Below are 24,384 nucleotides of genomic sequence, written 5' to 3' on the forward strand. Positions count from 1 at the left end.
TAACAATCTAGCCTTCAACTGGCTTGCAGATAATTATTAAACGATACGATATCATTGCTCCATATCACACAGCCCTAACAGGACGATTCATAAAAATGCGGCCTGTATTGTCTGCTTGTGTCCTGTTGATTGGCTAATGGTGAGGCAAAGGTTGATAGAATTGGGTGTCTGAATGACATATCTAGTTACAAAGTAATATTAGACATGGTTGTGATCCTGTATGAATCATAGCCCCACATCACTCGATCTATGGGAAGTTGCCGAAGGCACCCGAGTGTGACAAGCTTGATATGGATAGATCTGTCCCCTCTAACTGCTGTTGCTGATGGAGCGACATTTAGCAGTATTGCTTTATGGCTGTCTTTGAGGATTATTGTTAAGAGCGACGACCCTGGGAGCTTATTTTGTTTTGCTATGAGCGCTTACAAGCGTGTAGATGGTGGGCACATGTGGAGCGGTTTTGTTCCGTTGGCACAGGGCAAAAACAAAAGCAGACGTGCCTGATGTCGATGTGCCTGTATCCGATAGTTCTGCACCCTTTCCATGACATCGTCGTGAACGGATAAAGCATCAAAAAAAAAAATCAACAACAATAAAGTGATCGAACGATACGGCCGTCACAGAAACTAGACATCCCGGGCTACGTTTTGTTCACAGCCAATGCGCTTCTGTTCCGAACGTTTTGCAAATGGCAGTGACCATGCCGACGTCAGCATTGACGTTGATGAATGCGGTCACGACGCTAGTTGAAGCTGATATCTTTCTCGCGATTACGTCTAAATAGCGTTTGGCTACCGACAGCAAAAGGGACTACAGAAACGAATAAAGGAGGCTTAGATCACGGCAGGCGGCGGTGTAGGGCAAAATATAACAGCAATAGAGAGCACTTGATAAAAGCCTAGATATTCGAAAAGCTACTTTGCGAAATAATTTAGACAGTTGGCAAGTCAAGCTACCACCACAATGAAGACGCGTAAGTGTGAAACGATAGTAAACGTAAACAATAACGCCTGAAACGCTTCTGCCGAATTGTCAAGACAACATGATAAATTTATATACCACTTGGTTCGTTTAGCCACTTATGCAACGCTTCAACTAGAACACAAGACAGGCTATAGAATACTACAGTAATCTTTATTAATTTTTTTTTTCAGATATCCATTTTTGTATGTGTGTATCGTAAGACAAGACCTTAAATAGTTATTCAGACTGGAATAGGTTGTGACTGACGTTCAGTTCAATGATATCATAATCAGGTCAACTTTCGTTCGCTCATCGTAGATAATGGCACTAAATGAGGAGCACCGCTGTGAGGAACACTATTGTACACCCAAGTGCGCCTATAGTGTGCTGTGACAATAGGATCCTCCCTACTCTCCGTACCGATGGCCAAGCATTATTAGACAGACAAGAACTCTGGCCGCTTCTTCTGTTCCCTGTTGGCGGAAGAGTAAAAGCTTCCGTGCGCGAATCTTAGCCGAACGATCTTTTTCATGAGATCATGATCGGCGAACAAGCGGCAGCTCTGTCAGGTAGAAAAGTACCATACTATGACGAGTGTCTGACGGCAGGCAATGCATCTCTCCGTTGTAGTCAGCGCTATCACAGATGATTTCGTCGTATCTATTTCAGCAAAACGGTTCTGACGTTTCGGACATTAAAACCCATAGCGTCACTGCTCAAGTCTAAAAACACACTGTCTGGGTAGGTATCGATCTGTCGTCTATAGTTAATTACTGTCATTCAATATAGTAAAGAGACAGTATCAGTTTAATACATTTCGCTATTGAAGGCAAAGACGTTTGATGCTATCGATAAGGATAATTCAGCATTGGGCGTATACCCATAGCGATAAACATCAGCGGCATCACGAAGCGCGATGAAGGGGTGGCGCACGACAAACTATTACAACTTGTAAGTCTCTGTCTGATGTTCACACGATTCGTTCACACGGGAAATCTGCAGTGCTCTGTACATCAAGAAACAATGGCTGGAAATCAGCCGCAATAGATTTCGCATGCCTCCGCTTTTATTTCTTACTCTTGCTTAGCCGATAGCTCTACTTGGGGAGAAGTTTTTCTGCTGCCAGCCATTGCGCTGTTAATGAGGTCGTTATTGCGGCTGGTACCGTGACGTTTTTCTGTTTAGCCTAGCTCTCCTTATTATTTATTTCAACTTATTATCTTGTGTTCTGCCCACAGGTGACCGGCTATACATGATGGCCACCAATTATCACAACGAGATACCATCAAATCAGACACTGACTAGAAACAAATCATCTCGTGCTGCCGCCATAGTGGTTGATTTTTCCAAGGGAAAGACATCAAAGCAGCCTGTTCGGATACTCGATACAGTCTCGGCGCCCCATGGTTTCATTACTGTGTCATAAGAACAGACGTAATAATTGAAATCAGTTAAGGATCGAGTCTATTTCACCAACTGGAGTTCATGCCTCAGCCGTTCTAGTAGTCACTACTAAGTAACTACTTACCGCCGCTGGCGTTATCGTCGCGGCTTCTCCTTTCCCTATTTACGTATTGAACTTGACTTTGTGACATCTCCATCAATCGGCACAAAGTTCTTTCAGCCACGTGTCAGTAAGCGTGTACACGTCGCGCTTGTCACTTGTCGCGGCCGTTTGTGTTGTCAATATTGGTATGGATAAGAGATGCGGAAACGACAATCTTAGGTTAGTGTCAAAATTGACGATTTGTCATTTCAGTTTATCTATCGTCTGTTGAACAGATCGTATCAGCTGTCGAGGGCGTTACATTGCATAATTAAGACCAAGATTCTAGTAAAAAGCATTAATCGTAACCGAAAAAACTACCCACACATATATTGAGCGTTTTCACATATAGGACAACCGGGACACCTATCAACATTTTTACTCATACTAACGTTGAGGGAATAGCCCGTTAAAAGTGGCGTAGCATAGAATAGCAAAACAGAAGTTTGATGCGTAAAAGTATAATTCAATCTATCCGTCTAACACCTAGCCAGCCGAAAATAAAAAAAAAAAAAAAAAAAAAAAAAGGTGCAGGAAGGTGGCAGGCCAAGCTGAAAATTCTGCCTCGACAGCCCCTAGTCTTCATGCGTTTCGACTGTAATCATCATTGACGTTTCCGTAAAGCCGCGTTCTAAATAACGTTTACCTTCTGACTACTTCCCTGAGATTTTGAAAGTGTGCCTTGTGCGTGCTTAAGCACGAATAGTTGGACAACTAGGATCGACTTTAGAGGAGTATGTTAACCTGTTTAGCTGAAATACTCGTTTCAAGCAGGTCGAACTGAGTGACAGCAGCTTTTATCAGCTACGGTAACATTACGAGTACTTTTACTGACGCTAGAACGTGATTCCGAAGTGCACAGTGAGACAGTAGGAGCGAAACAATGATATGGTCATGAACTTTAAGTATAATCTTTTATAAGTAAGTAGGAGCAGGCTATCGGTCTTCAACGCGTTAAGCTAGTGGCGAACGACTGCTAGTTCCCTTACATAGGTCAAGTCAGCAGAAATTCCTTCAGGAGTGAGTTGTCCTGAATTGGCTTCCGCCTCTCAACTGGATGGATATCGGCTAGCTTTACGGTGTGTCGGTAAGGGATGTCGAGAAAACAGAATAGGCTAGTATTTCTACGTCGCCGGCCGCGAACGTACGTGAACGAAGCTCATTAGACAGGCCGTGTAAATATAGCATTCCAAAATGCTTAGCCTTATAGGAACCTTGCGAGGTTTACTGAAGATCAAGCCGGTGCATATTGATGGAATGATGTTTAGGCTTCACCATGGACCGACTGTGGTGCTTTTACTCGCGTTTTCTGTGCTCATTACGACGAAACAGTATTTCGGTAAGTATTCATAAACAAATTAGATGAACGTTTCGTACGTTTGTTGATTTGATGTAACTCTAATTAATAATGTTTTCTATTGTCGTATCTGAATTGTTACATACCTGCTTGGTTCATTTCATAATAAACATGCCTGTCTCCTTTCCAATATTTTCCGCGTATCTACTACGCGCCACATGAACCAGTCACATGTCAAAGCTGTTTCGGCACTGTCACTTCCGACGTCCACAGTCTCCTAGAATAAAAATAGTAATTATCATTGTAATAATAATTATCGTTATAATAATTTTCGTGAATATGCTCTGAAGTGCTACGATGGCAGTGCATCTCAAGTCGATGCACAGACCACAAAGTCACTTACTGTTCTACTAACTTTTCGCCAAGAACTCGACACGAAATTAGTACGGCGACATCTTTTACCGTCCCTTTGTTCACTGATGAAAACGTAGCAAAGTTTCTTAAGTTTCTAGTTCTACGTCGACAATCGCTATTAGGTATAGTTCGATCAGAGAGACGGCTGGCTCCTAGCACAAAACGATGTTTGTCTATGGGTTCGAACCTAGCTCACTACGTGTCCCTAATATTGTCAAGCGGATACGTTACCCACTATGCTACCATGGGAATGAGCGGTCCTAATTCTAGCGTCCTCAAAAACGCCGTATCTATGTGTTCGAGTGTTTTAATCGCATGACGTGCTACACAGGTAATTCTAACCTAAAATAAATTCTCGGTACTGTCACAGATAAAACACTTTTGTTTTTCATCAAAAATTCAATGGCGTTCTTAAGTACTACGTCGTTCATCTATGACCATATATAAGCCGGTTGATAATAACAATTAGCAAATAAATATCACCTATAAATCACATACAAGTACTTAGCTTATCGAACTATTTGTTCATGCAATTCAAGAGTATTTGGTGGAATTATATGTTCGTGTTAGACGAGATTTTATACTTAGTATGGAAGCGTCATTATTATGTACCTCGTTACGTACACTGCCAACGCATTCTTTTCTTATATATATATATATATATATATATATATATATATATATATATATATATATGTATATATATATAAAATTTAAACGGTCGTGTTCTTAAAAGGATAATATATGACCAGCCAGCTTGCCAAATCGCAGCCACCTTAACATATGAACGTATGCGTGTGTATATTTCTAAGCACCTATTTTTCAATGCGTTCTAGTTATTTACGTTTTGATGTTTATTCGTATCGCAGGTTGCTTATGCAACGCACTTCCTTAGAAATTACAGTTCGGCTCTCGTAATGCACTGTATGCCCGTTAGGGGATTCGAGTAGGGTCCATAGGTTCACCCATATGACAATATACGAAATAATGGGAACACTTAAAATACATTTAAGGCATTCATGTGCGACTAAATACTAAATAATAAAGGAATTGCCTCTTAGGCCTGATGAGACTGTGCAGCACTGTCCAGGTACCTTGGTCCTACCGTTCAGGGGGGGACAATAAGGAGGTTTTCCTTCGGTCATGGTGCATTTAGGTGCACTCTCTCTTACTGTTAACACACGAACACAGATAAATACAAATAGAAACAGAAACTTGTTGCATTAAAACTATTCACCACCGACATCTTTGTTACTTAGACGTTTCGCAAAGCAACAAACAATGGCCGTTTCGGGAAGCGGATAGGGCGCCACCAGACAAACTTGTCGATCACGCAAACCCTCAATCACTAGCCCCTCCCGCATCTCCCTCGCTTATTTCTATTGTAGTACTTTTATAAGGCCGATATTACATGAACATCACTGGTGCGTTAGTGCGTCTCGTTTGTTTTCCGTTCGTTTCGATCAGGCCAAAACGCTGAACTACTCGGACGTCGAATTGCCCTCTATGAAGCACAGACTGCACAGTGATCGGCACAATTGTGCTGCTTGACGCTGTCATAACTGCATATTCATTGATTATCGGAAAGTCCTCTACGTACCTTTATCACTGCAGGAACAGTGAAAAAACCTGGCAGGTTATTTACAGTTAGACGACACTGTAAAGCCAATAAGATGAGCTAAATTCTCATAGCTTTAATGTCCCTATCAAATAAAAAAAATTTCGTACTTGTTTTTAGAAAATATATATATATATATATATATATATGACCAAGTGGATCTAAAAGTGATCGCAGAGTCTCTGAATGTTCGCATAGCTAAATCTCTGCATATGCGTCTTAGGTAAATATGCATTTGTAACGATTTAAGACAAAATATGTATTATAAAGGAATAAAAGATTCGGATTAATAGATAATATCTTATGTATCGAAAATTCGGCGGGCAAATTTAGGCGACCCGATCGATTGCGACGTATCGGGAGGAGCTTCGAAATCTTTAATCAACGTGTACTGCTGGATTCATGCGACGTACTCCGTGAATTCCTTATTTCGAAAAGCTGATGGAATCGAGGTTGTGTATCCTGGCGTAGGCACCTGGAAGGGTTCTCCTCCAAAATATGGCAACCAAGAAGGGGAATACAAATTTCATAAATACTACCAGTGGGTGTCACTTATGCTATTCTTTCAGGTAAGAGTAAAAAAGCAAACCGTTTCGTTAATATCTAATATTCTAAAAATTCATGACTAGCTACCGAATAACTACGGAAGCTTTGGGTCGTGTGCGAATGGCTTCTCCACCTCTAACGAATCTGTCCGTTGCAAAATATTAGACGAAGTCACTTGACGCTAGATAGATACGGTTATATGCATTAATACTTCATAAAAAACGTTCAAGAAAACCTTTGCCAGGTTCCATTTGTGCCAGCTGATTTTTAACGTGGTCACTTTGTTTGTCGTTTAGGGCTGTACTGAGGTTCATGTAGTTATTTTCTGCTTTAAAAAATAATGTCTACTTAGGGGTACGTGTAATGACCTAGTAGTTTTATGATTGCGAATACGTCAATTTTCGAAATGGTAAACAAGGAATTCGTTGAAAGAAATAACAAAGGGGAGAAGAGGCAACGAACGGCCGATCATCGTGTCACTAAAATGAACCCCCTGCACTATAATGCGCACAATACACTTTTGAGCGCACTTTGTTTGTCCTACAATTCTCATCGTCTCAGGCAATAAACATGAAAAGATATTCAGATTCATTTTCTGTTCACTCGATTAATATGTCTTATAATGGTATTCTCTGCTGACTTATTGGCTAATGTTTAAGTTAAAATCCTCTAGACAAAACGCGTTCTTGCTTACGACTATCAGTGAGAACTCTCCGAACGCTCTTACCGAATGTTAATGGCCTTCTACATTTGATGGCATTCTTGTTAAAAGATAGGCCTTCCGGCGAGGTTGTTCCGACGCGGGACAAACAGCATCATTACCATTCATTTAAAAAACAGGCATTCGTGTATATTTGCCCCTGTATGCTATGCCGCACAGTATTATCATTGCCATTCATTAACACGATGTAGCCACCAACAGGTATTTTTACGTATCTAAGTAATAATTTGTCTCACTTCAGCGTTATTTCGAATGCAAAATCAGTGGCCTTGTTATGTTTCAAACTGCGACCTTCGTATAAAGTAGTATTTATGTAACGACTAAAGCGTCACCTGACTTTGAACCATAATGCCATATGCACCTTTAATTGGAACCGCGCAATCCCTGTAGGGCTGTCCTGATACGGCGGAAATCTTTCCATGCTTGATGCTTCCTATCAGCGTTGCGAGGTCCGATTTGCCCCGGTTCCCGGCTGGCCCAACGGCGATTACCAGCTAGCCCGTAACGAATCGCATAAGCATCCAAGAGGAAGCGGGGACTGCCTCGAATTTCATAACTGAGCAAACATTTCTTCTATGACAAACATTTATTAAATTGCACATACTGTTTCGACATTTATGTCGAGAGATGGCGCTATAGTAAACGGCAAGGGGTAGAAATTTTGCCACCTCGTTGCATATCATTTTTAGCTGGGTCAGAAGTTTCTATTTCTAATTTAGGTTCGAACTAGCAGGCATATTAGAGCCTGCTACCGTGTCGTTTGAGTTGCGCTGGCGTGAGCGTTATACTACTACAAATATCGTATCATTAACAAAATTCCAGGACAGATAGCACTTAATCGGTTTTGAAATTATTATATATATATATATAATATGTTATATTAATCATTGAATAAATGTAATCTCACATCTATTGACTCTTAAATGATCAAGGACTTTTCGGTTTTTGACAATCAACAATGTTTCTGGAAAAAATGGAAGATTTGCTGTTTTCATGTCTGCATCGATCTTTCCATAGATACTTATTTAACAAATGCAGATCATCAATTAAGTGCTATGACCCTTGTCTTAGCTGACCACTAGGCACAGGAGCTACCTAAGGCACAGGTGTTAACTGCAGACAAGTTGAATAGCTGAGATAAAATAAGTTGTCGATATTATTATTATATATGAAGTGATCGTATGAAGTATATGTTCCGAGTAGGTCGAAGCTGATGACATTGAATCTTTTACTCAACATTTACCTTAAGCCGTGTTGCTCGCACCATAAAGCATATTTTTTAAAAGGCACGATCTCATTGGGCTATGCTTGAAATTGAGTGCTAGGACGGTTGAACTCAACGATTAGAGTTAGGGAGATATATTTCAAACATTTACAAAATAAGCAATTTCAACTTGAAATTGCTTAGGTCTTTTCTGGATATAGTGGAACAATATTATTCACTATTTCAAAATCGTCCGATTAGAAGGTTTCAAAATAATATGTACATTGTCTCATCGATGAACGAACTACGAGTGCTCCCTGATCTAGCTGGCGTGAAGAGATCGACTAAAACTCCTATGGGAACATTAAGAGCACTAGGCGTATACAGTTTGTCAAACAATTGAGACGGTAAGCCGACAAGAATCGACGTTGAGTACTGCAGCTCCTAAGAAGACAGACGAATGCTATTGTAAAACGTTGTATGCATTCGTTCAGAAGACTATTTTAATAAAAGTTTTTTTTTTTTTCGATGAATCTAAGTGTAGATATATTACAAGTGGAGATCGAAGTAAGTATTTTTTTTTTTTTTTTACCAGAAATATGCAGTGCAGTACGCCACAGTGGCCGAACTTGTAGAACGTGCTGACACAAGGATACTGACCCGATCTGTAACTGATGTTTAAGTGGGCATCATAGCAGCGGCTCGAACGTGTCTGCCGTGTGACAAATTCCCACGCTGAACTCCGGCCTGATGAGTATACTAGTAAGAAGCGAGCACTAGCATTGAGGCTTTGTTTGAACAAGCCCATACTTAATAGTGGGATTCCCTATATATTAGAAATTACAAATTACTGCGAGAATATTAAAACTGGAAGTTGAAATTTTCGAAAAAAAATCCTTTTGCATTTATCCTAAACGAAGCAAGCAAAAACAAAGCTACCAATATCGCCCTACAACTTCATTCGTATCCTATAACGGGCAGTACATGGCACAATTTTAATCCTAATTTAGTACTAAAAATTGTTTGAGTAGTTGACAAACTTACCATCACCATTGCACCGGTATTTCAAATCTTTGGCTCGATCCAATCGCTGTGCACCCCTACCTGTGTCTCAACTATGCGCGCACAAATAGTTACTGCTGCTGCTGCCGCCGCCTTAGCGTAACAGCGTTTGCGACTGATTCCTTGCATTTTTTTGCCGCCGTCGGCTCTTTGCATCACTGACTATGTTTGACGCAAGAGGTGTATGACACTACCGATATCCATGGAGTGCGCGGCTCGTGTTGGGGCGGCCCAAAATCGGAACACGAGAAAAGTGGGTTTTTTGCGCAGGGAACAGTGAAACCTTTTTAACACCATCACCCTTACAAGGAAGCTGTTGCAGTGACGGTGTCAGCGATTGCAGGATCAGGGAACGATGACAAGCGTGGTATCAGTCCGGAGTCACCGTTCTTCGTTCTTTCATGCCGAGGACAAACCCTTGGACGGCAGACGAAACGAGATTCGTAACAAAACGGATGCAGCAGGCAGCATTCACTAAAAACGAAGCCAGATTGTTGTTACTATTGAGCTATACTGTCCTTACTGCTTACAGATGTATCCATTTTAATTGGGATGGCACTGTTATTGCGTAACGGTTTATGGACATAGGTGAACAATGAGACCGAAGCGTCTGGCAGCAAACGAATGTTTTGTAGAACTGGGCAGGATCGAAATCAATCAATGTAAGGACAATAACGCCGCATTCAGGACCGAAAAAGCAAACATTATGAGGGCATCTCTTTTTGGTCGAGACGTTACATCTATAAAACAAAAAAATACTTTATCGAAGCTTGTATTTTCTCTGTTCATGGAATCGCTGACTACGTAAGAGAAGTCGTGGAGATTAAATAATAGGCACGGTAGATATCTGCTCAAGGTACATAATTTATTGTTTAATCTAAAGGAAAGCAACATAACAATAAAATCTCTTCTTTTTATTGGCGAAATTAAATATGTATTAATTGCGCGAGCAGGCATCTAGCTTTTGTAAGAAAACACTATGACAATCTGTGTTATTTTACTTTGATCGCAAAAATTGTAGCTAATACTATTATGATTACGGCTATTGAAACTATACCTAAGGAGTACTGTGTTTTCTAGGCCATACTATTTTATGGACCTCGATGGATGTGGAAGGCGTGGGAGGCTCGAAGGCTAGAAAACCTTCTAGCGGAACGCGAGCCTCAGGAAACGGCCAAAGCGATTTGGGCCGGTTCTTTCTCAACTTATATGTATCGATATGCGCTTTGCGAGTTGCTATGCTTTATCAACGTGTTTGCGCAGCTATTCATGATAAACAGGCGAGTGCATCGTAAAATGAGCAATGTTTCAGTACTTATTGGAAGTCGTTGCATTTAATACACTTACTACACGGAGACATTTAGTTTGAAAAATGGGAATTCCTAATTTAATCTTATTGCTTCTACTGCTATATTCTCTTATGCACCTTCTATTCCGTAATTTAGAACTAGTCCACCATTTTGCCAGCACGCAGTCACGATTCATTCAGGCCGAATATACCGAATTTTTTTTAATGTACTGAATAATATATATATATATATATATATATATATATATATGAAAACAGAAAAATGCGCAAAAACTATTTTCTGTAAGCCATAAACTTTTGGAAAATGGACTGTGCACCAGTTTTATGTCAGAACTTTTGATTATCGGCAATCCATGTAAAAGCGCAACATCTTCCCGTTCAAATCCAGGAACCTTTTTCTGCTTCTAAGCGTATGACGAAACACTCATATTGTGACATTCACGCGGAACACCCGGAGACCGAATCGTCAGAAAGGATCATTAGGAATATTGTATCATTTATATGACAGCCAGCCGGCCTGTGTTTGATTATTTTGTACGGCTCCCGTTTTAGAGATTTTTGTGTGCGGATAATGGCATCCCGTGTATCGTCCGTTCCTTTCTCTTCTAGCGATAACTGATTAAAGCCATATATCGATAGATGATGCTTCACACCCACTCTCCATTCCATCACGAAAGTCACGCTAGGGAAGAGGCTTCATTTAATCTACGAACTCATTGTTTTAGTTATCATCTCTGTTGCGGACTTTGTTGCGTGTGTTACCTGTGATTATCCCACGTCGAACACTAGAAACGAGAAACTTTTCAAGACTAATCAAGCCTGAAAAAACATTCTCGGTTCATCCTTTGTTCGAGCTGCCCAGATGGTGGCAAATTTCCTTCATCGCTACTTGTCCTACTGTCAATGGCATGCCGCACTCAAGGTTTGCTGCCCAATCCATCTGGTCTGTTTTTTGTAAACCCCAGCTCGACATAAAGATGGCCATACCTACGATCAGCTGATAAGAAACAGAGGTGTAACCGTTTCACCCTACATGTCTTGGTTAGTGGGCGTCGTCCATCAGGGATAATTTTGATGGTCCATTTGCGGTCCGTTTTGCTATGGTTTTAGACGATACCTCTACAGATCCATGGAAAACGTACTCTGTTTATTATTGGACGCATATAACCAAACCTGGCAAGCAACAAAAAACAAAAATGGTGAGTACGGCTATTAACAGATACGTCTTTTTTTTTACAACTGAGAGATCCCAAGCAGAACGAGGCAGCCAGAAATGGCTATTTTGTTAAGGCAGAATACGGAAGTTCCGGAGCCTAGCAGACTAGAGAAACTGCGCTGGGTGGGGTTAAAAGTTAGACGGGCCTGGGTGACTCTCACTGTAGTAGAAAAAGCAGAATGAAGAAACATTATTCCACCTTACCTCCTCATGAGAAAAAGATTGAGGATCATCGATATTGAACAACAAATAAGAATTTGCCGGACAAAAGTAGGCAGACAATGGGCTGTGACTTCGCGGAAAATATCAGTATCGGCGTCTGCCTTAGAAGCTTTAGATAGCGATCAAAAAGCACACTTATTCTGCTCAAAGAAAGATGGAACTTTAATAGAACCATAGTTCTTGCAGGATACAAGAAAACACAGTTTTCTAGTATAGATTTTATGAATCTCAAGTTTCACCTTGGAATGAGACTCAATGATATCATGGATTTCTAATCAATTGCCTCTTTTCATCCAGCAGACGTTTCGAGCCTATACCAGGAACTAGTTGAAAAATAAATGGTTTTGACGCTTAGTGCTGTTGTCAGGTTGTTTGTTTATAGGCAATTAGGATAAACAAGCGATTCGATCCTGGTAGCCCATATCCGGGATAGATTTTCGTTAGTTATGGGCGATATTAGTGTTAAGAGCCTTCAATCACTACAAGAAGTGTACTATAAAATATATATTTAAGCAATTTCTAATTTATCGGATTGAGTAGGTTTCTTGATGGCGAGTTTTTCACCTTTGGCTTAGAAGTGCTCAGCTTCATGGAACAATCGCCGGAAGATAGGGTCGATCCGATGGTAAGGGTGTTTCCGCGAGTGGCCAAATGTCACTTCCATAAGTTCGGCTCGTCTGGAAACGTGGAGACACACGATGCTGTTTGCGTTCTACCGCTTAATATTATCAACGAAAAAGTAAGTCATCTGCTAGCTGTTCCAAAGTACCTAAACTTATTTATAATAAATCATATAATAGCAAATACTTGGATATTGTACTTGTATTTAGCATTGCATTAGTGGCAGACATCTACTACTATTGATATTTTGTCTACCAATCCAGCCTGCTCCTTCACCTAATCCGGCCGATCTGAAAATCAGAATATCGAGCTTCTGGGAATCAAATACATCGAAATACTCAGACTACTTATTTTCTAAGGGTAATTTTCGCTTTTTTGCTTAATAATTGCTTTCCTGTACAAGGTACGTGCACATACAGTCTGATGTGCACATTCGTCTCCGATGAGAACATTTCTTCTGAGATATTAGCTCTAATAAGGAAATAACTCCGCTACAAAAACAAAAGTACATTCAGGCCAGCTTTTGTAGACTGACGTTGTAGTGCCGAGTTGACACATCTTTTAGAACATTTCGAAATCTCAGGTTTTTGGGAAAAACCTTTCCGCATTGAATTGATTACATGAATTTGTCTAAACTATTGAAATCATACAAGGCATCACAGTGAATAGAACTAGAAAGAAAAATGTTTCCCATAACTGCCTTCCTACGATAAAGCTCGATACAGCAGCGTTGTTGCGTCGCCCCGGTATTGCCACGCGTTGGTGTGGCAACACGCCAGCACCGTACCATCCCCCGGGGCGGTGATGCGAATAAAGCCAGAGGAAGCTGAACGGAACAAATAAAAACTTACAAACATTTTTATTTGATTTATAACAAACTATATCGCGCGGTTTACCATCGACCACGAGACACTTTTATGAAGTTATTGTTATTAACCACAAAAATGCGGACTGGTACACTTAGGCGCGTTTTTACGTAATGTAGAACTATAGATGCTGATCAATGTAGACGTGACTGCAATACAGATTCGCAAAACTTATTCACAGGTGTTCCTCATCGACTGTGGCCTTATGTGATACCTAAACTGTACTAACTGAAGTGTATTTGGATAATAATTTGTAAATGCAATTCCATATGTGTCTTCCAAGGGCTATTTACCGCCAACCTCGTTCTGTTGACCATCAGCAATCTAATTAAGACCGGTGTAATTTCCGGCTGGGGCTTACCAAGGGCGGTACTATATAGGGTTGTCTTCCAGGTGCCACTGTTATTCTCGGCGTTGGACATATTTAACCTCTCGAAATGATTGGGCAAGCAAGAAAATTCAGCTTCCGTCATCTCATGTTCAGCAAAGATGCTGCACGTATATTATGCGAAAACGTCACCAAAGTAGTTGCGACAGTTCTGACTATTCTATCTTAGTTTTTGCGAATGGTACGCCTGTAGCCGGGCCTACTCAACTTTCTGCACTGACCTTTTGTTAAAATGTGACGTGTAGAACATGGCGGAATGTTTCGTGTCGGAAGGACAAAGATAGCTGAGCCGATAGGGCAGGTCAAGCATGGATCCGGGTTCGATTTGGGTTTCGACAAGACTTTTCACACACTTTGTACAAGTTCTACTTAAGCCTACGTCTTTCCATGTTCTAGACAATGTTTGCGGCGTGTTTCGGTCTTCTTCATTTTTCTAGCCATTGAGGTGACTCATGGAACTATATCGAAAAGGTATTCACCGAACACCAAAGTCGTACATCTGTGCACCAGTTGTTCCCAATATGCGGAATGTATTTGTAGTTCGAAGGCATTTCTCCCTGCGCTGGTTTAATGTTGTTCTTGTAAATTCAATACGCTAAACCTCACGCCAGTTGCTTTTGTTCTCGAGATCTCGAGAGTGCTAATTACCAACGCGGGTAACTTGTGCAGCTTTGTTCAAGATACAGACACGGTAAACAATTTTCGAATTCAATTTGCGTACAATTCACTCAATCTATTGTTTTAGAAAATTTATTTTAACCTCACGTTACATAGCAGAATAACTTCCCATTATTAATATATAATCTTAAAGGTAGCTTCTCATAAGATTCTGAAAATGAATAGGATGATAATGAAGATCCTTGAAAATTGGGACGTCTTCGTTTTACATTTGTCAGGATTTTTCGCAACACGAAATACACAAACTTCTACATCTAGAACAGCGGTGTCGTGCACCAATTCTATAATACCATGTTATAGCGTTAGTATATGTGTGAAGTGCCACACCCGTGACAGTGATTGCTATCTTATCAACAAATACTACAACAATATGTAATATGGTCGTGGCAATATAAAAATAAGCTCAGGGTGCCGCCGTCACAAATGTGCCGTATGTACTAGATCCAGTCTTTACTCCGATAATCATGTATGTCCTGCTATTTTTACATATGTGAAATGAAGATTTCTCAACTGCGACCGATGACGAGAGAGTGGGAGTTAGGGATACGAAAGAGTACGAGAGGACGCGGAAAGCGAGGGCTCCACGGTTCGCCTTTCCTGCGGATTCAAACGCACAAACATCAATACTAAGCATAATCCTTACCACCTGACAGACAGGGCCTAGCGACTACAACAGCGGTAGATACATCCTGTACTAGCTAGTAATTATCAGAGTAGGTTTATGACTAGATGAAGGCACACATGCCGGGACACATCGATTGATGCAGAAAAACAGCACAGAACTACAGTTTGTACGAATATATGGCGAGCAAATGCCGTTTGATCTGTACTTGTCGGCATACATGTATATAACATTATAACACTCGTACTCGTATATTTGTGCTTAAGGGAACCATCCTATGCAATTCTGAATAGGAAACCCACCACATTTTTGCATAGACAACTCACCATATAGCTTTCGAGTGCCAGCTACGATCTACGCATCGATTTAGCATTCACGCTTTTCTGCATTCGCATCGAATGGTTTCTTGTGTAACTCTTACAGATTTTCTCTGTATAATTACTGATAAGGAAACATCTTTTCAATGTTTAAACCTACATTGAGTGAATCCAGTGAAGTGACGCCGTTACAAACTCGTCGTTTCTATGACCGTGTCAATTTTGTTGATGCGCTAACTCGCTATAATGGCTCTATATGGTCACTATCGAAGCTCACTCCGTTTGTTGTCCTTACGTGGCTTATAAATGCGTGACTAGGGCGTGTAGGTCGAATATAGGTATTACTCTGTAGTGTGCTGCTTGTAAATCCGGACGCTGCTACTGTTGAACGTCACCACGTAATAACGTTTCTAGACAAATGCAGACAGCCGTTGCGAAGAAGAAAATACCGCCAAGGAAAATGTCGTTTTTTCTAAAGTGAAGTTCCATCGAGCGCTTGGGTTACCGGGCGCGTGACGCAGAACGCTGATTTGATATCGTAAGCGTACGGTTCTAAATGTACGCGTGAACGAGTGTCTATACAAATGTTTTTTTATTTGCTTTCTGCTTTAGCAAAGCAATCGTTGCCATTTTCGCTATTCCTCCTGAATAAAAATCAAGCCCAAATTAATCAAACGTTGTACATGATTTACTTCAACCCTAAAACGGTCTTCTATATATGTATGTGTGAAAACATTATAAGTGGGCTGATATAAAACAGGCCGAAGACGTAATGTGTTTTCGTAACGATGCACCTTATACTGGCGAATTAGGTTTTGCCTGCCTACTTTTAGGTACCGTATACGCAGCTTTTAATAATACAATACTCTGACAGCGAGTGCTCATTGATACTGTTGTCGGTATTATAAGAGTACATTGTAATTACACGTATTGCATTCTACAGAGCATTGAAGACGCTTTGTTGTATTTTATTTCAAACGCACTATCGAGTGCATCGAATAAGCGATGCGACGAGAGATTATTTCGAAAATCAAACATTGCCCTTGGGAAAGCTGCAAGAGCTTCAGCCTTTGTGGCTATGCAGACATGACTATGTAGAAAAGCTTATTCTTACGTTGATATAGAAATAGTTTAGCTATAAATTCTTGCTAGTTTTTCTAGCTAAAAACTTTTTCCAAGTGAAATCCTGCAGTATAATGAAGTGCCAAGGCCAATGGCGATAATCTATTGAACGAAGATTCCTTCAGTCCGCCGTTAGAGATAACGATCGCACTTGTTTATTCAGGCTCAAATTCTCTATCTAGGTCGACCGTGATTCGCAGGGGTCGATAATAAACCTGTTCTTACAGTTCGCCTTGAATGCTACATATATGTTTGTAACACCCACATACGGTTAAGTAAATCAGCGTCGTTACGTTTAATTCACATCTTTATTACACAACGTCAATAACATTGGATCCTCTTTGCTTATTTTAATTTTCATTTTATCCTTACCACCGATATTTCATAGATAGGAACCATTTGTTTATTAACTGACTCTTAGCTTTCAATAGCTCCCGTCATTCTCGCATAAAAAAAGCGGTCGCAAAAGTTTAAGAGCATTTTCGAAAGCTATATTGATGTTGCGTTTCATCTACCTTATGCAATTTTGTAGAACTATCGACATTGTTCTTGGCAGACAGGTGAATCTCCCCAAACCGTTTTCTGGTTAAAAGATTCATTATTCTTTATAGCTGCTTAGTTATTTTTTCGGTACCCATATAAAAAGCGTGATGCCGCGCGGCTCATGGCCCCGTTGCAATGTCCCAAAAGCCATGGCAGCCGGAAGCTGTCCGGCGCTTTTAAGCAAGACGAAAAGCGATGATCGACCAAGAGACTAAGCTTCAATACAGAAGAGCACATGCTGAGCTTCTGTGCAACTATAGAAAATTTAGGTGTATAGAAAAATAGCTAGTTACGAGAAGACACCTCCCCATATAAGACAGCTGACAGTATTTTCCATTTCTAGAAAATTTATAGCAGATTTTCTAAAAATTGGGGAAAAGCCTACTATGCCTACTGCTACTTTGTCTGCTAATCGCCTAAATGTAATCGAACTACTAAAAAATCCGGTTGAACTTATTCTTGAAAGTTTACGGCCGCAAAATCGTTGCTGTACGCCTCTACAGATCCCTTTCAATGAAAGCATCAGGCCGCCAGACCCAAAGTCTTTCTTTCATGCCCATTTTAAACGAGAGTAATATTATCATTCGATTGAAATGTATCTATTTTTACATACAACTATGTAATTGAAGAATACATAACTAAAATGGTGGCATTCAGTGTAATTAATCAATGTAACATCAAATAATATATAAATACTAAGAACCTGAAAGCAAATGAAGACGTATACCCTATCCTGCTGGCCCACGCGTACCGATCTACCCATTCCTGTTAGAAAAGCAAGACATTTCAACTGATATGTATATGGCAAGCGAATCTTCTATTTCAATAGTCGCATTGATTTACAGCGAGAGATAAACCAAGAAATAGAGAAAAATATTGTTTTGTAATTAGTAAATTAGGCGCGTTTAAGCTTATCATTACAATGAAGCAGAGATAGCATAACAAGTGTATCACTTTACGAGCTATTTAATTAGAGAACCTCATCTCATTTAGATAGCTTCAGTAAAAATTCTATAAATTGTCTATTTTTTTCTAAGTAATTCGATGTGCCGTTACGCGGTGTACAGAGTACGCCAAATGTGTACGAAGACTAATCTCGAATAACGTTGTTTTCTCGTGATCCAGTCCTCCACAATTGCAACTCTCTGCTGTATCTTGCCGAAAAAGCACAGCCCTAACTGAACGACAATAAAGTTGCAAATCAAATCGGCCTAGTGAAGGCGGTCTATGTTGGCTCGATGATTCTCACGAACGTTTACTGTTAGTACATGGACCTTAGGATAAAATGGCAACGATATTTAACTGGAAAAACCCGCAGGCTTTACCTCACCTTTGCTGCGTCCATCGTCGCCAGCTTTGTCGTTGAAAAGGCTGCCAGCACATTCGAACAACAGCAACAGCAGCGGCAATAGTTTGACGCAAATAAGACTGATCGCAGGACAGGAGTGAAGCAGGCACGATAGGAGAAAGTCTGCCATCGTGCTCTATTGTCCTTACTCAGCATGCAACCATTAACTACTGCAAGAGCGTCTAACCGCTAAACTGTTGAATTGCGATCCCGCAAACATGATAATCGAGGGTAAAGGGATCCCTAATTTTAAGTTGGCATAGGTTTTCTGTAGTCAGGAGTGAGAAAGGGTTGCGGGACAAACACTACGATCACAGATTCTCTTGATATAGTACAGCTTAATTTTTCATTTACGTCACAAAATTTTAACATCGCAAAAAATGAAAAGATCAATAGTGCATGATAGTATAAGGAAATACTGTAAAAGCTAACTTTAATTTATACCTGTCATCAAGGCAGACGTATTGCGTTGCTTGAGAAATTTTAACAAAGCATTATGGCCACATGTGTAACCATACGGCCTATTCCCTATACCTATGCTAACAACAGAGCAGTACCTGATTTTTTACCTTCTAGCGCTACGGATACATATTAGCTATTTAACTAATTCGCCAAGTTTTATGCAGGCACATTTTTTAAGGGTTCCCTTCCACAGCAACGAATATCATGCTCCATATACTCTACATATTATTTATCAAATGACTATTTGTATGACTCGTTCTAAGTCGCACGTCATAATAATATTTTTACTAAAATTTTAGGATATTATATTCTGAATTGGAAGAAAGCAGATAGCAACGAAGTGAGTGACGAGTAGTAGTCCGGTTTCCTTGTCACTTTTTTTGTAACTTAGCAATAATATAGTAGCAGTAAATAAGAAGATCACATATCAGAGCGCGTCTAATAGGTCTTGGCATGAATTGACAGAGTGAAGCTTAGCATGTGCCAAATCGGGCGAAAAATTACGTCTTCGCTGAATTCAAACGTATAAAAACACTATTATAAACGAATGATCTATAATTATAAATTCGAAGAATTATAATTTTATAATTGAAGTGACTTCCGCAAACGTTTGCGGATAATGGATCCATTGTTAGAGTTATAGTGAGCTACGGTTAGCATCGTTTAAGCGAAATTAGCTGTCAGTCAATTTGTGACTATTTCTGTCTTTTGTGGTGTGCAGATTTACGTATTCCTCTGGTTTTGGATGTGTGCTCTTCTGGCGCTCACAACGTGCACGATACTCTATCGCCTCGTGCAGCTCTTCAGCGGAAGAGTTTTCCGCGCACGACTCGTCAGGTGGCGTTTCTATTATGTGCCAGATGTACTAACGGTAAGCTTTGATGCTACTCTAGCTATATTCATTTGCTTCCGCCCATAGTTTCATATTGGTAACCAACAATAATGTGCGTAGTACATTAGATGTCAACCAAACGTGATCTTATAATCATCATGTATGTGCTTTGGCCTTTTCCAGGCAGCGCAGGATTGTACAGCAGGGCAGTGCTTCATTCTCTACATGCTCGGTAGAAATATGGAAACGGTAACATTCTCCGAAATGCTACAAGAATTAAAGCGATTGCAAAAAAAGGCGCCGGACTATACACTTGTCAGAACTGACGAAAATCTATGAAGAAAAAAACCAAACGTCAAATAAGCCAGACAGAGCGAGTCTGACTTAAAGTTAGAATTAGAATGTAAGCTGAATTTACTTCATAGTTATTACTACCTAGTGATATGATTGTTTTTAAACAAGTTTAATTAAAAAAGCGCAGCTTTAAACAAAACCATTGTGTTAAATTACGTTAGTATTTTGCACGTTAACGTGGAAGCCATAAGGCCTTTATCTGTTGCTACTGCTCGAATTTGAATGGGCCGTTCGTAGCCTCAGCTGGCCAATGGATACAGTCTGCTGTTAGTCAAGTTGAGGAAACATACAATGAGGAACACATCAGTTTCTCATATACACATGAGAAATACATGTGTATATGAGAAACTGATGCGAGTATTTCGTAAGCTTAGCAATATAAAATTAGTGAAGTACAAAAAATATCTTCGGCAAAATCGTGAGCACCTTTGTGGGATGTGTAGATCTTGTGTAAGTTGATTACGATAAGGATCGACTATAGAACCATCAATCTTTGGTGGAACGAGCCCTGTAGACGCTTCGAGGATAGATAAGGTACGGTATTAGTAAAATTATAAGGCAACTACATATAGGAATAATTAGTAAGGGGCAATTATCGTGAGCCTGAGGAAAGACTATTCCGATCCGACTTTAGAAGAGGTCTTAAAGTTCTAACTTGTTAATTAGTAGGAAATTTTTGGCTTATTATTATCACTGGTAATACGATTTCATGTGCTTGTCGATTAATGGTCTCGCTCAACAGCAGTACGAAGATAGCATTAATTTCTCTATCTGTCTATCCACTGAAGTTGAATGAACTTGATCATCATTCTTAACTTTTTACTGATATCGTATAGGTGTGTCTATTGGTTATAGCTAAAGACATTTGAAGGTAGCATATAGACGGGGCGGACACCCCCAGAGTGAAACGGTACGAATTTGGCCGATTGTTTCATAGAGCTACCATTGCGGGTGGCGCGGACTTACCGAGAAAATGTTCTGTTATTCATAAGTCGTAGTGGAAAACGCCGCTTTCAACATAGTGTCAATAAAATTGGAGCTATATGTATATTAGAACAGTGGAACTATGTTCAAACCGGTAAACCATCACAGCTAAGTCGTTTGAAATCGTGCGTAACCTCTGGAAGAGTAATTGGCAATTTACTCTTGCCATGTTGGGTATTCATATGGGCCCAGTACGTTGCCAAGAACCGTGTTAGGAAAATTACGAGATATAAATGAAGCTGCCCATCTGAAACTGAGCAACAATTACGAAGTGTATACCCCTCGAATAAAAATCGATGAGCATTAGATATAGAAGTGTCCTCTCGAATAGGCTATCTAAATTGCACATCGACGAAAATATTAAAAAAAAATAATTTTTCTTCTCTTAAATTAAAAAAACAGCAAACCAGGTAGGGTCTCTAAGCTGATGATAGCAGTGTTATATTAGTAAACCGGACCAGGTTCAGATGTTCGGCAAATAGGAACAGAAAGTATTCATCCGTCGGCAGTGCGGCTACAGAGCACTGGAGGGCTAAAGTCTGTTGGGAAATAGGAGATTTTTCGGATAGCAAAGTTTACAGGTCAATTATGCATCCGTAATCTGAGCTAATGTTCTCGCAGAACTTCAACGGGTCAGCTGTACAACGGTACAGCGACCTGCAGTCTTAACCATGAATTAAGCTGCATTCCTACATACTTTTAAAGTATATTACTATTCTGATTGTAATATGGATTGTGGCTCAGTCGTGAGGGATAAACATCACTTCCTCAATAGTGGTGTAATATAAGATATCGTATCTCCGTGCCACATATCTAAATACGTTAGAAGAATCAACAGATTATATACGTACTGATTGCGGAGGCTGGTCATCGTAATATAAGGGACGTTTTCTTGTAGCAACTTTTCAACAAGTGGCTCAAGAAGTTCGCTTTTCCTTAGCGTCTACTAGTCAACTAAAACAGACGACCTTACTGGTTTTTCAGTCTGTTCTGGATAGGCTTACCGCGCGGACTGGTTTCCCAGCAGCGACCGTCAGCGCCAGCGATAGATTGAGATGTCCTCGCGAAATCTTTTTTTAGGTATAGTTCAACCATCGGAAACCTCAACAGCCTGGTGTCTCGTCTGTCGACCACAGCGGGTGCTCTGGGACGCAATCCACAGGTGCCTCTCTCCCTCGTCCTGCCCTTGCCCAAACACGGCGGGCCCTTGAGGGACTCCGGGCCATTCTTGGTGTACTCGCCGATACGATGCAAGCTCCATTGGTTTGTTCCTCAGCTGCTCAGTTTTGAGTTTGGACCGGCAGCTTAGTTTCTCCTGCTCGCTCGGCAGCCTTCGCTTCGTCTAAGTTATCCTATTACTCTCAATATCATTTTCTCGGTTAGCTTAAGAGCGATCCCGCTAGCACGCTGTAAGCAAGGTAGGCATCGCATGTCTTCAACCTTGCCGTAAAAATGCAGGATAAGAAAATTAGGGTAGCGTCGAACCAACAATTCTCTTGCCAGGTTACGGACTTCGATTCGTCAAATGCAGCAACAGCGACTGCTATGACAACTTTTGGAAAATTCCTTTACAGTTACTAAGCTATGCAGAGATCATGTAAAAGGAAGGCGGTGTGCAGGTATAGTTAAGGTTACATATAGTAGCACAAGTTCTCAAACTTCTTCCAGTACTAAAAGCCTATTTCCTGGCTCAACTGTTGTTGTTGTTGTAGTATCGTTTCCGGATCTTCATCGGTGCCTCAGGACCAGTTAATGATACTTGTTGTGAACCCTTTTCCAAGAAGAAACAATACTGTTTACAATCATCGTGAATTATCATCTCCGATCATTGTCAACGGGACAGAAACAACTAGCAATACGTTTACTTTTTCGAAAGTGGGTTTGACGACACCTGGAGCTAACCTCCGAAGCTACCATATTGGGTGCGTGTGGCGTAGTGAAAGTGAATGCTATTCTATTCATTTAAAAGCAGAGAAAAGCCGCTCTTCAGTGAAATCGCCGAGAGCATCTTTTAATACAGATTAAATCGCTTAGCTCGATAACGAACAGTCCCGAAAGATCATCGCACAAATAAGGTAGACAGCAAAAGGGGGTGTATACAGTCAACAGATGCTGAAATTAACGGGACTAACCAATTCCCCAATCACAATTAGAAACGCCATTTTCTGTCAAATCGAATAAAGCTGTATAAAACATTGTTCAAGCCACTCACGCTACCGAGTACTGCAGCTACTACCCCAGATTACTATAGTAGCTTCAAAAGAGAAAAATTAGAGACGATTAGGGTCAATGCGTCCCTTCTTAGTCCAGTTTCAACAAACGCGCGCTATATCAAGCAGTAATCCAGTGTGAGCTAGAGATTCTCATGCCGTCGTACTGGAGTACTCTCGAATCAGGTAAGAGCGCTCATCATTAGTACTCAAATTTATAAGCGATGCACAGAAGTGTTCTTTCCCTTAATACGAATACATCTCTTGGAACGCTGAAGCTCCCGTTAATTTTTGACTGTAGGTGCCAAATGTTCATAATAGCAAAAAAGATCGATACCACATGCAGGACTGCTAGTTGGTAGTATTGCGTGTAAGGACTAGAAGGCAGTCAATCAAAGCCAGGAAGAATAACAGCATAAGACCTGCTTTGTTTTTTCGTAGTTTGATAAAGTAACGTCAAAGTTTATTTTTGCTATAATAAAATGGGCAACAACGAAATAACATTTGCCTCGCTGAAGGCGTAAACTACAGGAAGTGCTGAAAAAACAACAAAAGCATACATTCAAATAAGCTACGATGAATAGCTCTACTGGTTGCATCGTTGCTGTTAAGTTGGATATGATCTTAAACGCGCTACAGCCAGCTTTGCCTTTTCCCCTCTAAGTTTTTATACAAATAACTAAGCGAATGCTGGTTCTATCTTGGCCGACCGACGCTAATGTATGGATCTTTAATAGTTTCTGCACAATATGTAGCACCTATATACATGCTCGTGTATATCGTATTAGCACATGAGATATACAGCAGCACGCAATGACTTCACTCCTCAGCCCGGTTCCAGCACAAACATTTCGCAATTTTTATGGACTACACATAAGGCCAGAAAGGTACCAAACTTCCATTCGACATTAGGGGCAAT

The 24,384-nt window shown here is 40.4% G+C and overlaps 1 protein-coding gene and 2 long non-coding RNA genes across 6 annotated transcripts in view; 2 read left to right on the top strand and 1 right to left on the bottom strand.

Annotated features, from left to right (window-relative positions):
• The window catches only part of LOC111244500 (uncharacterized), a 21,921-nt gene extending 12,302 nt beyond the window's left edge, over positions 1-9,619 (bottom strand). The window contains exons 1-6 of one of the 3 annotated variants that reach the window (XR_002670902.2): positions 9,354-9,619; positions 8,970-9,135; positions 7,467-7,661; positions 3,953-4,083; positions 2,492-2,624; positions 2,256-2,378 (exon numbers count right to left, since the gene is read on the bottom strand). This is a non-coding gene — a long non-coding RNA (uncharacterized LOC111244500). Of the gene's footprint in view, positions 1-2,255; positions 2,379-2,491; positions 2,625-3,952; positions 4,084-7,466; positions 7,662-8,969; positions 9,136-9,353 lie in introns of those variants that run through there. The other 2 variants (XR_015320696.1, XR_015320697.1) reach the window with 2 other exon arrangements.
• Positions 2,607-20,410, top strand: LOC111244498 (innexin shaking-B-like). 2 transcript variants are annotated; one of them, XM_086979718.1, is made up of 7 exons: positions 2,607-2,689; positions 3,284-3,848; positions 6,172-6,407; positions 10,452-10,651; positions 12,659-12,857; positions 19,807-19,956; positions 20,101-20,410. In XM_086979718.1, the coding sequence occupies exons 2-7, from the start codon at positions 3,704-3,706 to the stop codon at positions 20,254-20,256; spliced, it is 1,086 nt and encodes a 361-aa protein (XP_086835844.1). In that variant the 5' UTR covers positions 2,607-2,689; positions 3,284-3,703; the 3' UTR covers positions 20,257-20,410. The 2 variants fall into 2 exon arrangements, with proteins under 2 accessions (XP_086835844.1, XP_022647435.1); XM_022791700.2 differs by having other exon boundaries at positions 2,618-3,848.
• Positions 20,411-22,506: 2,096 nt separating this feature from the next.
• LOC147757569 (uncharacterized) overlaps positions 22,507-24,384 on the top strand; it is a 157,956-nt gene continuing 156,078 nt past the window's right edge. The window contains exons 1-2 of the long non-coding RNA XR_015320372.1: positions 22,507-22,673; positions 22,968-23,651. This is a non-coding gene — a long non-coding RNA (uncharacterized LOC147757569). The remainder of the gene's footprint in view (positions 22,674-22,967; positions 23,652-24,384) is intronic.

The sequence above is a fragment of the Varroa destructor genome, unplaced genomic scaffold (assembly GCF_002443255.2).
Source record: "Varroa destructor unplaced genomic scaffold, Vdes_3.0 BEIS01000002.1, whole genome shotgun sequence".
NCBI lineage: Eukaryota > Metazoa > Arthropoda > Arachnida > Mesostigmata > Varroidae > Varroa > Varroa destructor.

Excerpts from the sequence above, each read along its gene's own strand:
- LOC111244498 (XM_086979718.1), top strand. The coding sequence starts at position 3,704 with ATGCTTAGCCTTATAGGAACCTTGCGAGGTTTACTGAAGATCAAGCCG. Across the intron at positions 10,652-12,658 it reads CAGCTATTCATGATAAACAG|GTTTCTTGATGGCGAGTTTT; the intron begins GCGAGTGCATCG and ends CGGATTGAGTAG. Across the intron at positions 19,957-20,100 it reads ATGTGCCAGATGTACTAACG|GCAGCGCAGGATTGTACAGC; the intron begins GTAAGCTTTGAT and ends GGCCTTTTCCAG.